Consider the following 15,873-nt stretch of genomic DNA (forward strand, 5'->3'; position numbering starts at 1 on the left):
ATTAAGCTGAATTAGGGTTGCTTTTAATACCGAATTTTACGCCGTTTTATGGTAGTAGAACAGGCATAGCTATTGGATCTGAATATTAGCTGCAAAATACACTCGGACCTAGGCCTCCTGACTACAAGCAGTCTTAAAAGTATAGATACAGATATATATATTTAAAAAAAAAAAAAATATATATATATATATATATATGGGTTTGGAATTGAGCTAGGAACCTGAACTTCTTTCCTAAGATTTATGAGATGATTCTGGTGCAGTTAGGTCCACAAAGCAATACTTAAGAACCACTGTGCTCTGGTAAAGGCTCAATCCCTTCATGCTGGTTTGGGCTTAGCTTTTTTTTTTTATTATTATTATTATTTTTATTTAAACCTATGGTAAGTTACCTAAACCTCTTACTTATCATTGTTCCTACATTTTTAAGATTGTGCTTCTTGGTAATCCTCAAGTAAAGTCCTAAATGGGTGAGAAGTTGAATATCCTTAATGATTACCATTCTTTTGAATATGTCCCATTCAAGATTAAAATTATGGGCATGTTTTTTAAGTACTGATTTGGAAGCTCGCCTAACTAAAGATCAATAAAAAATGTTGAATACTTTTGTACCTAGTAGAAGAATATGTTCAGTTCGTATGTCTGGCATTAAAAATCCCTTGTATCCTCCCATCAGGAGGTCGTTCTCGATACCGGACCGCTTCTTCAGCCAACAACCCCAATCTGATGTATCAGGATGAGTGTGACCGCAGGCTTCGAGGAGTCAAGGATGGTGGCCGGAGAGACTCTGCGAGCTATCGGGATCGTAGTGAGACCGATAGAGCCGCTTACGCTAACGGCAGTGGCTATGGAAGTCCCAATTCTGCCTTTGGAGCACAAGCAGGCCAATACACCTATAGTCAAGGCACCTATGGGGCAGCTGCTTATGGCACCAGTGGCTATACAGCCCCAGAATATGGCGCTGGCACTTACGGGGCTAGTACCACCGCTTCAACTGGGAGAAGTTCACAGAGCTCTAGCCAGCAGTTTAGTGGGATAGGCCGGTCTGGGCAGCAACCACAGCCACTGATGTCACAGCAGTTTGCACAGCCTCCGGGAGCTACCAACATGATAGGTTACATGGGGCAGACTGCCTACCAGTACCCCCCCCCACCTCCTCCCCCGCCTCCTTCACGCAAATGAAACCACTCGAGTGGTACTGACTTCTGCAGACTTATACTGCATTTAAAGGAACGCTGTCTTTCCCTGTTTTTCCTCTTCCCCTTTTCTTTTTTATTTTTTCTCCCAGCCATTGTGGTTTGTCTTTCCTGCAGATTAGTTAGAATTCACTGCCAGGTTTCTTCAGCCCGCCAAATTGATCCAGTCTGTAACAACAGATTTTGTAAAAAAATATATACATAGCTGACTGGAAGAGATTTTTTTTCCCCCCCAACTTCTTGCATGTTGAGGATATTTGAGCTTATTTTTCATCTTAAAAGAAAAAGCAAGGTATTAGGCCCTTTTGTGGGAGCCCTTTTTTGTTGTTCTGAGTTGGGGGGGTGGGTAGGGGAGGGTAGAGGGTTGAATTCTGCAGAAGAAGATGGCATCTGTGCTTTAAATTGCTCTCATTACTCAGTTAGAAAACCAAGAGGGAGTTCCCTGCACATTTTCCATCATGCTTTTTAATGTTTCTCAAGCTGGAACAGGCTTCCTCAGGCCTGATGAGTTTTTAAGACAGTTCTTTGCCGTTGCCATTTTGGCTGGTTGCTTGTTAGAAGTGCATTCAGCAGTTTTTAAAAATTCCTAATTCGTTTTGTCTCCCTTACACTCTGCCTTTTCCCTTCCCAATTATTGAAAAAGAACCATTTTAGTGTCAGGTTAGAAATTGAATTCCCAAGTCTGAATTTTTTAAGTGTATCTTTTAAATTAAAAACCCCAAGTGTTTATTGCATTGGTTAAATGTAGCATCTCAGCACCTGGGTGGAAGCTGCCTATTCTTCCCCGTATAAACAGGGACCATCTGTGAAATTCATTTTCCAACCAGACAGCTGCTGTGAGCAGAATGAACATAAATGCTCGCTGGAAATTTATTAACCAGTTAAACGTGCATTCACTTGCAGTGTAAAAACCACCTTTCATTATAAACAATGTATTCAGTGGGCAAATTTTAAACTCTAGAGCTAAAATAAAAGCAGCTCTTGGCCAGCTCCTCAGTCCTTTTGGCCAAGTTATCTTAAAGACTCTCAAGGGTTTGTTAAGAAAGAACTCTTACTCTCTTTATACTCTGTTCTCTGCAGTGCTTTGTAACAGCTTTTGGATGCAAATTTTCCTCGGCATCCTTTTGCACTCAGCTTTTTACAGGTAGGTAGTGCTTAAGAAAAGTTACAGAGAACTAAAGCCTAAGTCTTTTTACTTTTCCTCCATCTAAAGGTAGGTGAGTTTGTCCCCTTCATAGTAATACTGATTGTTTTACCGAGACTTCCTATGACAGGCCTGGAAAGAATCTTCTGCTCTTGGGTTCATTCATAACAGGACAGGGAGGTCAGACAGCCCCAGAAACCTCTTCCATACCTAGTGTGACACTTCATTTTGTAGTGCTGTCATCAGTATTCATTCACAATGTACTTAAAGGGGGAAGGCTCCACTGCGTTCTTGGGCTAAGGCCTGAGAATGCTTGCTGGTTTGTAAGATCCAAATATCTAAATACTTGAGGTTTTTTGTTTTCCTTTTTAAGTTCTTCAGGGAGAGAGAAAGGATTATTTCTGAGGGGTTCTGAAAGTATGGTTGAATGTGCAACATACAGGTAGGTTGTCAGCATAAGCTGAAATATATGCATGTAAGAACTTTGACATCTTTTTGTCCCCCTACTTCCTTCCTTAACTTCTCTTCTTTTTCCCCTTATAGAAGTTTAGACCAAGGGGGGAATCATAGGCACAGGAAAAACGTGGCAAAACTGCTCTGCGCTTTCAAACCAAAGTGTCCCCACACACACACAAAAGCTTTTCGTCTAAGCACTGACCAGTCCATTAGAGACATCTCTGCACCAAAATTTGGATTTTTTTCAAAAACCGGTGCCTCTGGTGGGGGTGTCCTATTCTTGCAGGTCTTACAAGCATCCCTTTTCGGGAGAGGTTTCTGGGCAAGCAAGTGGTATTTGGTCTGCTTGCTTCCCTTGTACCCACCAGTGATGTTGTAATCATATAATCAGAATAACAGCATATTCCAAATCTTAAAGGCTATTGTGGACTGAGTACAGCTGGAATCGAGCAGAGTTTTTCCTGTAGCTCGAAAGTAACTGCTGCCTCTGTGTCTGTCACTCATAATTCGGTTCTGCCTTTGCTTTCAGAACCTGAGCAGAAGAGATCTCATTTGATGCTAGGTATGTGGTCATGGTGGAAACCCATTTAGGGAAAGGATTTCAATATTAAGCTTTGGGGCTGCTTCTCCCCAGTCCCTCCCTAACAGTTCATTGTGTGTGTGGACTGCTCTCATCTAAAAGGTTGGTGGCTTTTGCTCGGGATCAGTGCTCTATTCACGTCCTTGCTGGTCTCTGAACACATTCCTGTTTGCGTTAAGACTTGAAAGATTTGTAGATGTGTGATGTTCAGGCACAGGATGCTAAAAAACTATGTTGCTATTCTTAGTTTGTAAATTGTCCTTTTGATACCATCTTGTTTTCTTTTGTAGGTATAAATAAAACACTGTTGACAATTAAGGTGCCGAGCGTTTTATTGCTTAAAAATTCTCTGACTAGAGTCCAGTGATAGTCCTCTTAATAAGTTTTATTTGCTTCAGGCCAAGGTTGGGATGTTGGAAATCACCTTAGTACCTAAAAATGTGAAAGGGAGGTGGGATTGATTGGTCTTAATGCAAAAATTGGAGTCACAAAGCAACAAGCCAGGTAAAGGCTTGGGTATCTTGTCCCCCCCTGTAAAATACATGCTAATGGTACCCACATGGGGTTGTGACTTGGGATTACGGTACTGAGTGTGGGACTACCTTGTACTACAATAGGACTCAAGTAGATTTTAAAGGAGAGGCATAGAAGTGCTTAAGTCTTGCCAAAGCTGGTAAATGTGGCTTGCCTTGTACTCGGACATCTTTCCTAGTTGAGATGGACTGTTCTTGGCATGAGTCTTGCACTCGGAGTTTAGAGATCAATGGCTTATTTGATCTATTCATGGGTGAGGCACCCAGGGTTTCTTGTTCCAGTTGACATGCGGCCCCGTATTTGTGTAATTGGCCAAGGTTTTCATTACCTCATAAGGGATGTATTGATGAGAAAGGCTTCTAGATAGAAGGATCAATGCTTTGCTGAAATCCACACTATTTTCATTTTTCTGGCTTTAATTTTAACGTCTGAGTCATGTATAAGTCACCCAGTAGAACATTTTAAATAGTTGGCGTCGCGTCCTTGAGCTGTAGGACATCTCTGAGGACCTCAAATTGGCACCGGAAGACTTAACTTCTTTCCTTTAAGGACTAGAAGAAAATGAAGATGAAATTAGAATTGACCATCCTGATGAAAGGACGAGATCTCTGTGCATGATCTTAGTATCTCTAATGCCCTGTTACAGGCATTCAGAGGTTGAAGCCAACGGGAAAACTTCCTGCCAGGTTAACTACAGACTCACTGACCCGGTTGTGCTTACTGATACCATCACCACCACCCCTTTAGGCTGGAAGTTGAGCATCTGACTTCCACATTCCACATCCAGTCTATCAGCAACCCCCGCTCCACATCCCTCTCCACTGATGACCTCTTCCTGGACCGTTGCAGCTGCCCCATAACTAGTTTCCTGCTTTGGCTGTCTTTTTCCCTACACAGCACCTGGTGGATTGGTGGTTTAAACAACCGCTCCTCCAATAGCAGCCCTTTGCAATCAAAATGCAATGCAAACAAACCCCTTACCCAGGCTGTGAGGACCTTTTGTGACTGGTTTTGCTTGACCTCTGATAACCTCTGGGTTTATAAATTTATGACCACACTAGCCTTTTTGTCCTAGATCACACCAAGCTCGCTCTTGAGCCTTGGGGCTTATACATAAGCTGTTCTCTCCAGAATGGTTTTCTGTATTTTCCAAACTTCTGTCATGTTACTTCATCGCCGTCTTCCCTGCATACGTTTTGCGCTGTACGTAACTATCCTATTTGGTCTTTTTTTCCATGGCACTTAGTGTTTCCTGAAAATACCTGTCTTGCCCCATTAGAATAAGCACTGAGAGGTCCAGAGACTTGCCTCGGTCACTTCCCTGCCCTCAGACCCTGAGTGGATGAGTACCCGTGGGGCCAGTGCCAGCAACACTGTCCTCCCAGCACCTACCTTTGGTCACATACAAGTAGAAGAAGTCACAGTAGAAGATGGTCTGTACCACTCCAGACACAACTGCAATTTGGTCATAGAAATTCTCAGTCTGGTATCGCCTGATCCAGTTAGCCAGGTAGAGTGCCCGGTATAGCCCCAGGAAGAACAGATAGTGGGTAGTAATGGTCTCGGCCTCTCCAGTCTTGCTGATCATGAAGAGCTGGGGCAGAATGGCCACCGACTCCAGGTAGATAGAGAAAGTCCAGAGGATCTGAGCCAAAGAGATGAGAAGACTGATCACGACCCAGAAGGGGCCCATCACTTTGAAAGAATTACTAAAGTATGTTCACTCGAGAGAATACAGTAAATAAATCACGTTCTTAACAATTTTTAACATTTTAATCAGCATAGCATTCCACCCCTTTCTCTGTAAATACAAAATTTTTTGTAAAGATTTAAGCATACTGCTTTTTTCACAACGTGAACATTTCTATAGCACATACTTTTTTAAATGCAGAATTTTTTTGTATAAACTTGCCTTAATTGAGGCCATGTTTCTCCAAATACAGTCATGAACACTAGCAGAATCTCCTGCGATTCTTGCCCTGCAGCCCAGACCTGCTGAGTTGAAATCTCAGCCTGGACTGCGTCCTCATGTACATGAATCACCTATTGGCCACAAGGTCCCAACCGTCCTAAGTGCTGTGATGCCCGCTTTATGAACATCGCCAGATGTGCCCATTTTCAGGTGGAGCGGTACAGTAGCTTGTGGCTAATTGCTAAACTTAACAACATGAGGAATAGTCGCGGTGGTAGCAGAAAGCAAGCCCGGGCGTTAGGCGGGCAGCATGTTAGGGAGCATTTTGCCTCTGAGAATTAGGACTCGGGGTCCCTTTCCTTACCTCCAGGGGAGTGAAATTATAATTCTCCAGGAACGAGAGGCCAATGACGGGGACCAGAAGGAACTCCAGGCGGAACGTGTCATTCTCACTGTCAAACGTTTTCCGAAATTTCCCGTAGATCATATACACTGTGACATAAGCACAGAGGAGGAAAACCACCTGCAAAGGGGGAGAGACACGTGGCATTGGTGAAGTCATTTCCCTGCCTGTGTGCTGGGCTCCAAAGCCACCCTGAGTTGGGACGTGCGAAACCTAAACGTTCGTGCTCTGCCTCAAGATGGAAGGGGTGAAATGGCTTGGCAATTTCTCTTAGGCCCAGTGGCCTAGAGCCTGAAGCTAATGACCCTTTGTTAAGCGACTCCGAGCTCCTGACTGGGACTGATTGTGCTACCATGAAGACTCAAAAGGTGTCCGCGAGTCTGTCTCCTCACTGCAAAGCGTGAAGCAAAAGAAGCCGGAATTGGTCTCCGTTGGAGAATTTAGCAGTGGCGGTCCAGGGTAGTTACAACCTCAACTTCCTGGGTGTGTAGCAGTGACGTGTGAGCATTCTTCCACAAGGTCTAACACCCCTTGAGTCAGTTGATGACTGCTCCTTCAGAAAAGCTCTTTTTCCAACGACACTAGCTGTCCTCCAGCACATAATGATTTTATGATCTGGCCTCTCAAACCTAAAGGCCAGCGGTTCTCAAACTTGAATGCATCAAAGTCACGCTGATGGCTGCCCCTTCCCCTGCCCCCAGTAGGTCTGAGTGGACCTGAGGACTTGAATTTCTAGCAAGTTCCTACGTGATGCTGATGGTCCAGGACTACACTGGCCTAAAGAACTACTTGTATGTAAAAACTCAGATGAAGTTATTTCCTCGAAGTCTTTTTCTCACCAGAATGAGGCACACATACTCAGTGTCACCACAGCCCCACGTGGAAATATTCACACTGCCCATGATCACATGTTCTGTAAAGGTCCGTGTCACGGTCTGTCTCCCCTGTGACGGGGTTCCTGTAAGAAGGGTCACATCCTGTCCGCTTCTGAATTCCCAGCGCCTCACTCAGGGCCCAGCAGGAAACAAGTGAGTGAAAGAGAAGGAAGTGATCACTTCTTCAACTCGCAAAAATGTGGAAACATGCCTTTGCAGTTCCTAGATTTCATTCTGTCGTGCCAAGGGCCGAGTCTGCAGTCCCTGCCAGCACTGCCCATGTCAGACCCTTGGGCAGAGAATGAACTAAGCAGATGGTGTTTGCTACTTGTGTGTTGAATTGAAGTAGACAGTGATTTCAGGACCTCAGACTAAAGTTCACACTGAGTTCAACACCCCCCAGGTAACAGGTGTCTCCTCCCACCAATCCTAGGAACAAGATGCCTGGAATCCCAAAGGGACATCCCTGATGAGGAGAAAGAGAGCTCGCTTTGATCAAATATCTTCTGGGTATTGGGCACTTAACGTACCAGGGGTGCCAAAAAAATGGATACAAGTGGACACTTTGGTCAACGTTGCTCAAGCAGTAGTTTGCCATAATCAGAGGTGTCTGGACGCTGATGGGAACCACTTTGAGCACCTCTTGTAACTGCAGAAGCCAAACGTGACTTGTATTTATCTTTTATTATCAGTATATGTTGAGTATTACAATTTTAATAGTGTGTTCCTTTCAAAAAATTTGTCTTCATTTTTTTTAGCACCCTCTGTATTTGTCAAATGGATGGTTGAATAAGTTCTTTGAAAGCTCAAGGTACCATGTTTGATTCTTTGCTTGTTTTGTAACCATTATAATAGCTAACCTTTATTGAATGTTTAATATATGAGTTATTTTGTATTTCCATGTATTGCCTTGTTTAATTTTCACAACACAACCCTCTGAGGTAAATATTCGTACCTTCATTTCTCAGAGGAGGAAACTGAGCTACCCAGAGTTCCGAGACCTTGCCCAGGCCCCGGGCCCACAGCTGATGGCAGCAAAGCCAACTCAAACCAGGTGTGCCTGGCTCCGCGGCCTGAGTTCCCATGTGTACTGTCTCACGGTGTGGGGGGAGACAGCAGCCGCCCCACAGCCACCCCCCCCCCTCACCTTCATGACTGTGTTGTAGACGGAGATGAAGTTGGTGAACAGGTCCAGGTACCTGGTGGTGAAGACAACAGCGAAAAGGATCTGGCTCTTCCCAGAGATGCCTGTGGCCAGAGGGGGACAGGAAACAATGAGAACACAGACACCCGGGCCACATGCGCTCGATAAGCCGGAGCCGGAGCTGGAAAGACCTCCAGAGTGTCCAGTCACCCTTAAGGACGACACCCTGTCCAGGCACTGCAGTTCCACAGGACAGGAAGCACCCCTTCCCACTGGATCACTTGAGTCTCTGTTCCCCTCATTAGGCTGTAATGTGTCTCCCAGTCTCCAAATAAATATGAATTCCCAGTGCCCCACGTGTGCTCTGGAAAGGGTGGCGGGGGTGGTGTGATCGGGCCTGGTAGAGGGGTGTAGCGGCTTCTCTTCATTCCACCCCGAGATCCACTAACAATCCCCAAAGCTCTGTCTTCTGGAGAGCTCACTGACTTTATAAGAATCAGATAATACATTAAGCTGTAAATTAAAAAGCAGCCATCACCTGAATCCCAAAGCCTCAGTGTGTGTCCTTCCAGATCTTTGTTGGCTTATCCATACACATGACATATGTGCATACATATGTCACATACAGGTGCATCGAGATGACAAAACCCGGGTCATACTTCCCATGCTATTTCCTCACCTGCTTTGGCCTCTTTCTTTCTTAACTTTTTATTTTGAAATAATTTTAGATTCACAGACGTGTTGTAAAGACAGTACGGAGTTCTCGTACACCCTTCACCCCGCTTCCCCTAGTGTTGCTATGTTGCATAGTCACAGAACATTGACCATATCGAAGAAATCGACTTCGTTAATTTGGTGGTACAGCACTATTGACTAAACTCCAGGCTTTATTTGGATTTCACCAGTTTTCCCAGTGACATCCTTTTTCCCGTTCCAGGATCCAATCCAGGAACTGATGCTGCACGTAGCTGGCTTGCTTCCTAGTCTCCTTTTGGCCACTTTTGTTATGTCATGGAGGCGGTTCCAGAGTGAGGTAAGCAGATGCCCCACCTCCCTTTTCTCGTGCCCCCTCAAGCCCACACCAGTCTGGAGACTTCACCAAACCACTCCCATCAACGTGCCCACATATCTGCATCCAAAGGTCATCTCTGTCCCCACTCACCCAATCTCTCAAGAGCCTGCTGGGCACTCCATCCATGCCAAACCTCGTTGTATGCTGCTCCACTGCCCAGACCTCCTCTCTCTGTTCCTGTCCTCGCCACCCAAACCTCTCTTCTCCTTCTGTCCCTTTGCCATCTCATCCCACACACCAGGGACACTCCTGCTCTGGACTCTCCTCCGAGTTCTGACCTATAGATTCCTGCCTGAACAAACTCATCATCTCCCCCTCGAACCCGCCACTTCTGTCTCCCCTCCTTCACATGCCACCACCGTCCAGAAAACCAAGAGCCATCCTTGAGTCTCTCTCCCCTTTGTCCCACGCCCTCCCCATTTCTGAGCTCCACTGCTCCCACTCTAGTGCCCCTCACTCAGCCCAGCCATCCCACCCCAGTGACGCCCAATTGGTCTTCCCAAGTCCTTCCTGGCTGCCCACCCCTCCCCCAATTCCACCCAGCAACTAAAGGGCTATTTGTAAAACAAAACTCTGCTTAAAGCCCTTAAGTGGCTCCCAAATGCCCTTAAAATAAAGACCCAAATCCTTCTCGTGGCTCATGAGGGCTCCCAGCTGTTCCCCTTACCCCACATCTGGTCACTCTCCTCCTCACTCCCTCCCTGCAGCCATGGTGACATGTCTGGATTTTATTCTAAATGTAATGGAACAACTGGGGAGTTTGGCACTGAGAAGTGTTGGTACCTGATTCAGGGTCTAGTTCTTTCATACGCCTGAACTACCTTATCTAACTGTTCCTCTGGTGATGGACATTGGGGAGGGGGGACATTTTTAATGACAAAGGATGAACACCTAACATTCTGGAGAGTGTGGGGTCCATGTGCCGACTTTCCTACCTGCATGGCAACCTTGACCCTCATCTGTGAAATGGGCACCTTCACACATCTGGGGCAGGACTGCTGTGAGGACTGAAGAGGATTCGGTGAGTACCGCCCCGGGCCTTGGCTGGCTGGCTGTGGGGGAAGGAGCCCCCTGGGGGGAGGCGACACTGAGCAGATCTGGGCTGTGCCTGTTGCTACACCATCTCACTGAGCCCTCACAGAGGCCTGGCTGGGAGGGTCCAGGAGGCAGCCCCGGGGGGAGTGGGGGGGACGCTTGGCCACCCCCTTCACATAGCCTTCCCCGACTCCTCCCCTCTCCCCATCCTCAGCCTGCCAGACCCCTGGGCTTCGCTCATATCTTCCTCAGTGCCTGGGAGCCCTGGTGACCTGGAGCACAATGATTTGCCCACTCTTTTGAAGCAGTGAATAATTTTCACCAAAGCAAGCTGTGCATGGAGACCCAGAATATGGAAGACACCGTGAGCCGGTAACCTGGCCAGAGTCCTTGAGGGGTCCCAGGCACAGAGTCCTTGAGGTGGTCCCAGGACCACCGACCAGGTCCAGTCCTCCCACCCAAAAAAACAGATGGGGAAACTGAGGCCCAAGGACACACAGTGAGCCAGGGGCAGAGAAGAACAAAGCCCCAGTGTCCTGCTGCCGTCATGGCTGAGTCAGCGGGGTCACACCAGGCCCTGCCCCTGGGGGCTGACGCGGCTGGCACCCAGGCACCTCACCTCCGCAGGCCTCATCCAGGCCTGTGCTGGTCCCTCTCTGCACACACAGGCCCCACCACCGGTCTGTCCTTTCTCTTCCCACAGCCTTAGCGCCTCTAACAAACTGTATCATTTCCTTGGTTGTTACCACTGTTGCTTGTTGGCCGTCTCCCACTGCTAGAAAGCCCACTGCCTGTGCTGTATCCCAGGGGCCTAGTACAGGGGCTGGCAGAGTGGGTGGGGAACAGCGCCCCCTCCCAGTCATGGCTGTACACCCTTCCCAGGTCCTCCGTGGAAGTGCAGGGACAGGTCCCAGCTGGGTTCTTCCCCTCACAGGAGCCTGCTGTCCCCTGTCACCCCCCCCAGCATTCCTGGCGCCTCTTGAGTGGGAACAGTGAGTGCCTGTCTCTCCAGGGACCCCCAACCCAAATGGTCTCCAGGCCTAGAATCACTCCCTCTGCAATGACAGTCACATCAGCACCCACCCCACACCCCCACCAAACCTCCCAGGCTGGCGGCCTCCCTACTGTGCTCTCTGCCTCCTTTCTCGGCTCCTGCACACAGCTTCTAGAGTGACATGCTTCAGGTCCCCTTCCGAGCCCCCTCTCTTACTCCCAAACCTTCCATGGCTCCCCAGTCTTAACTCCCAGCTTGACAGACAAAGACCTATCACATTTGGACCATGCTCCCCCCAGACTCATCTGCCTCCCGGACCACCCCCAAATTGGGCTGCTCACCCTTCCTGGGGCATTCTCTGCTCTCTGTGACCTCTGGGCTTTTGCACCCCCAGTGTCCTCCACAGCACACCCTTGCTGGGTGATACCCTGCCTGTCCTCCAGGACCCAGCACAGAGCAAGCCTTCAGGGGTCAGCTCTCTGCCTCCTTGGCCCCTACGAGGAGCCTGCGCTCATTTCTGTATCCCCTCACCCCAGTGCCAAGCACAGGGAAGGGCACCTCCAGGACACTAGCGGACAAAGACGGCTGCAGGAGGCTTGGGCAGCCTCTTAATACCCTGGGTCTGTTTGGCCACCACCAGGCCAGCCCTGAAACTTATCCAAACTCCCAGCAAGGCAGCCAGACTACTGGGCAAAAGGGCGCTCCCTGGGCTTCTGCTCAGGGGCAGCTCCATGTCCACCTGGGCAGGGATTGGCCCCTCCTGCCACATCACAGCCTTCTGGCCCAGGAAGGAGAGGGAAGGGGGCCCAGCTTTGGGGGATGTCTGAGACGGGGCAGGAGAAAGTGGTGAGGGGAAGGAAAGAGAAGACTGAAAGTTGGGGGCCACTGTGTTCCACCTCCTCTGTCCCTCCACCTCCTGTTCCCCACCCTGGGCCTGACTGAGGGCAGAGAGAACAATGGGCCTCAACCTCTGCCGCTCCCGTGGAGCAAAGGGGATGACGGCAGGACGTCGGTGTCGCCTCCCCCTTACAACCGTGCTCTTCCAACTAGCAGTGGCAACGGGGGTGAGGGCGTTGATTGAAAGCACAAGCCCACCCTCCCTCCATAATCTCCAGGGTCCTCCTCCTCCGATAATGGTACAACTTTCAATTTTCTCTGAAAGCCGAGCTATGCAAAAACTGTTTCAGTCACCCTCAAGCCCAAGTCTCCATCCTGAACAGACATCAGGCGCCCCCAAACTCTGCAGGCTGGTCGGGGGATGGCCCAGCCCGGCGCCCGCTCCCGGGTCCCCCACCTCCCGCCGGGGGCGCCCCTCACCCTTGCAGCACTTGGATCTCCAGATCTTTCCCAGGAGCAAGATCATGGCGAGGAGGTGGCTCAGGTCGCCGAGGATGCGGAACACGTTCATGTTCCAGCCCGCCCGCCCTGCGCCCTGGCGCAGCCAACTCCAGGGAAACTTTCTGTCGGGCAAGGCGGCTGCCACGTCCACCGCCCGGCCTGTGGGTCCGGCGCGCCCCGCACTCCGCCCGGGCGCCGCCGCTCCGCCAGCGCTCTCTCGGCCCGGCGGTGACGTGGCCAGGCCGGCCCCAGCGCCGAGGAGCCAGGAAGCGCCCTCGCCCGATGTCCCGCCCCCGGCCCATCCCAGCGCCTCGGCTACCGGGCGGGCGGGGCGGCCTGGCCAGGCTGGGGTCTTCCGGCTTGGGGCTTGGGCCCGCCGCCGCCACCGAGGCCGCTCTGTGCTGGCGAGGGGCCGGCCACGTCCCGCACCTCTGATGCCCGGAGTCCGGGCTCTGCCTCCCTCCTCGGAACCCGGAGTCCTCCCGCACGTGACCTTGGGCAAGCCATTGGGCCCCTGTCTCTGCCTCAGTTCCCTCATCTGTACACAGTGCTAATAATACCGGTGCCACCGTGAAGTGGGGTCCTGTGTGCCAGTGCTGGCTTGAACCTAGCAGGTTGGAAGCATCCCATACATGATGACCCACTGCTGTTATCATCCTTCTGGGGTTTGAACACCTCCTTGGGTGGGGTGGGCTGAGGAGAAGAGAGGGAGCCTGATTTGCCGCAGCCCCCATCTTTATTTGAATAGCCACCTTGTCCTGACCTGACATGACCTGTTGGAAGGGAACTGTACCCAGACTCTCAGGTTTGGGGTAAGGCTGACTTCACTAATGTCTGTCTCTCTCCTCCTAGTATTACAAGATGTAAAACAGGAGCACAGGCCAGGAGAGTCTCCAGGGGGTAGGGGGTGTTGGCCTGAAAGCCAGAAGCAGGAAGTTGTGAAGGGTGGAGCACCACAGGTAAGCAGACATCCTCCCAGTGTCCTGTGGCCTGAGCAGGTCAGCCACCCTATGTGGGCCTTGGTTTCTGCATCTGTTAGAGTGGCCCGCATGAGCCAAGGGGTCTTACCACACACCCCTTTCCCTTCTCCCACGAAGGACTTTTATCTCTCCCTAAACTGCTGGCCTGCTCCCACCCCACCCCCTTACTCGTGACCCTCCGTGGGCCCCTCGCCATGATTTCCAGGGCAAGGCACTCCTTTGAGACTCAAAATGTGACCCAAGGAGGAGCAGCATGTGCATCGCCTGCTGGGAACGAGGAAACCCGGGCCCCCCCTCAGACCCACCGAATACGAATCTGCGTTTAAACAAGATCCCTAGGTGATTCGTGTGCACCGAAAGCTTGAGAGGCACTGATCTAAGTAACACTACAAGAGAGGTACTGTTGTTATTCTCAGTCTGGGAAAACTGAGTTACAGAGAGGTTAAGTACGTTGCTTAAAGTCACACAGACACTAAATAGTAAAGCCTGGATTCCAACACACACTCTGACTTCAGGGTTCATGCAATTCTCTGATTCCATTTCACTGTGGGTTGTCATGGGAGGTGATGAGCTCCCTGGCATGAGAGGTGGGTGAACAGGGGGTGGGTGCCCATTTGTCAGGGATGCTGCAGTGGGTGGGGCCTCCTGCCCTGACACGGAGGTTGGGATAACAATAGCCATCAAGCAGTGAGCGTCTACTGGGTACTCAGCATGGGTCAGACACGTTAGTCAGGTTCTCTCCATTCAGCCTCAACAGGCACCCTCCAAGTAGGCTTTAAATCCTCCCTTTGCAGGTGATGGCCACGGAGGCCCAGGGAGGTGAGGTGCGTGGTCCAAGTCCCTCTGGGAGGAGAAGCCAGGTACTCATCCTGAGGCTGTGACACGTTCTGAATGAGCTGCTCTGTTCCCTGTTCCCATCCCCCTCCAGCCCAGATGCCTCCCCTCCAGCTGGTGCCCAGAGAAGGCGGCGGCTATTTAAATACCTCAGGTGTGGCTACAGTTCTCTCTGCCCAACCAGCTGGCATCTCCTTCTCAGCACCCACCTCCTCCCCAAGCCAGGGAAAAGCACGTGCATTTGCCATTTGGTGAAACATCTGTCCTCCTGAGAAACAACTCCAACTGCCGGGGGGTAGGGGGCTGGAACAAGGCTAGAATCCTCCTCTTCCCTCTATTTCTCAAGGAGGGCCCCAGGGGAACTGCCCAAGGCCAGGGGAAGTCTGAAGAGTGACCCCCATGGTGGTGGAGGGGAAAGAACCCAAGCTGGGTGGCCCCAGGGCCAAGATCTTGTCATGGCCACAGTGACCTTGAGCCTGCCATGTCCCCTTTCTGGGGCTCAGCTTTCCCATCTGTTAATGGGGATAATGAAGATGGAAATATCGCTGACTGGTTACTTGGCCCTCCTTGTATCCAGTCTTCCCTAGGAAACGGATACTTCCTATGTCCTAAGACAGGAGCTCATCTCTCCCACTTTACATATGAGGAAATTGAAGCCCAAATTTGTCTCTTTCTCCCCCAGGTCACATAGACTTCCTCTCCCCAAAGTTCTACCACTCTATCCTTAGTAATCAGCACTACCTTTTTCATACCTACCTCATCTTCCAGGTGGAGCATTTTTCAAACACTTTCTCTGGAGAAGAGGGAAAATCCTCATTTAAAACCCCTGGCTCTAGCTCATGCCAGCACGCTGGCACCTGCACCATCAGAAACTATGTGTCCCTCTTGCCAGGTGGTTCAAGGCAAGTCCCTCGCCCCTCCATGCCTCACTTTCCTGACACCCAAAATGTATCTGCTGTAGGAATGCAATTGACAGGAAGCCGAGGGGGAAATTTCCTTCAGCTCAAAGAATTGTTTTTATCTCGTTAACAAAGCAAAATGTATGGTTGAAGTCAGATTTATGGGAAAGAGAATGGTGGACTTACTCAACTATAGAAAAGAAAAGTTATATATAATCTTCTTCCCTTCCTGGTCCTAGCCCTTTGGTATATTTCACCACTGTATTGAATATCCTGCCAACTGCCTCCAATTCTGTGTGAAGGAAAATGTGGATACAAAGTGAAAAATCATCCTAAGGACATTCCACTACTTAATCGGAAGCGTCTTGCTGGAAGGCCCTGGAAGGAAGGAGGAGCTATGGGCCCAGGCTCCTGGGGCTCCCTTCGGATCCCTGGAGGCCGCTTTACTTCCCTCTGGCCTAGGCGAGTAGACGCTCC

General features: G+C 49.9%; 2 protein-coding genes across 3 annotated transcripts in view; one reads left to right on the top strand and one right to left on the bottom strand.

The window, feature by feature from the left end:
- DDX17 (DEAD-box helicase 17) overlaps positions 1 to 3,694 on the top strand; it is an 18,951-nt gene extending 15,257 nt beyond the window's left edge. The window contains exon 13 of one of the 2 annotated variants that reach the window (XM_033117757.1): positions 677 to 3,694. In XM_033117757.1, the coding sequence (XP_032973648.1) occupies positions 677 to 1,182 (506 nt within the window). In that variant the 3' untranslated portion in view covers positions 1,183 to 3,694. The remainder of the gene's footprint in view (positions 1 to 676) is intronic. The other variant, XM_033117758.1, reaches the window with a different exon arrangement.
- KDELR3 (KDEL endoplasmic reticulum protein retention receptor 3) lies at positions 3,043 to 12,942 on the bottom strand. The gene is made up of 5 exons (XM_033117759.1): positions 12,663 to 12,942; positions 8,248 to 8,348; positions 6,187 to 6,345; positions 5,303 to 5,555; positions 3,043 to 4,461 (listed from the first exon to the last, which is right to left on the bottom strand). The coding sequence occupies exons 1-5, from the start codon at positions 12,751 to 12,753 to the stop codon at positions 4,421 to 4,423; spliced, it is 645 nt and encodes a 214-aa protein (XP_032973650.1). The 5' UTR covers positions 12,754 to 12,942; the 3' UTR covers positions 3,043 to 4,420.
- Positions 12,943 to 15,873: the final 2,931 nt, after the last annotated feature.

This window comes from Rhinolophus ferrumequinum, chromosome 10, assembly GCF_004115265.2.
Source record: "Rhinolophus ferrumequinum isolate MPI-CBG mRhiFer1 chromosome 10, mRhiFer1_v1.p, whole genome shotgun sequence".
Taxonomy (NCBI): Eukaryota; Metazoa; Chordata; class Mammalia; order Chiroptera; family Rhinolophidae; genus Rhinolophus; species Rhinolophus ferrumequinum.

Excerpts from the sequence above, each read along its gene's own strand:
- KDELR3 (XM_033117759.1), bottom strand. The coding sequence starts at position 12,753 with ATGAACGTGTTCCGCATCCTCGGCGACCTGAGCCACCTCCTCGCCATG. Across the intron at positions 6,346-8,247 it reads TCTACAACACAGTCATGAAG|GTGGTTTTCCTCCTCTGTGC; the intron begins GTGAGGGGGGGG and ends CCCCCTTTGCAG. Across the intron at positions 5,556-6,186 it reads ATAATTTCACTCCCCTGGAG|ATCCTCTGGACTTTCTCTAT; the intron begins GTAAGGAAAGGG and ends TCTTTGGCTCAG.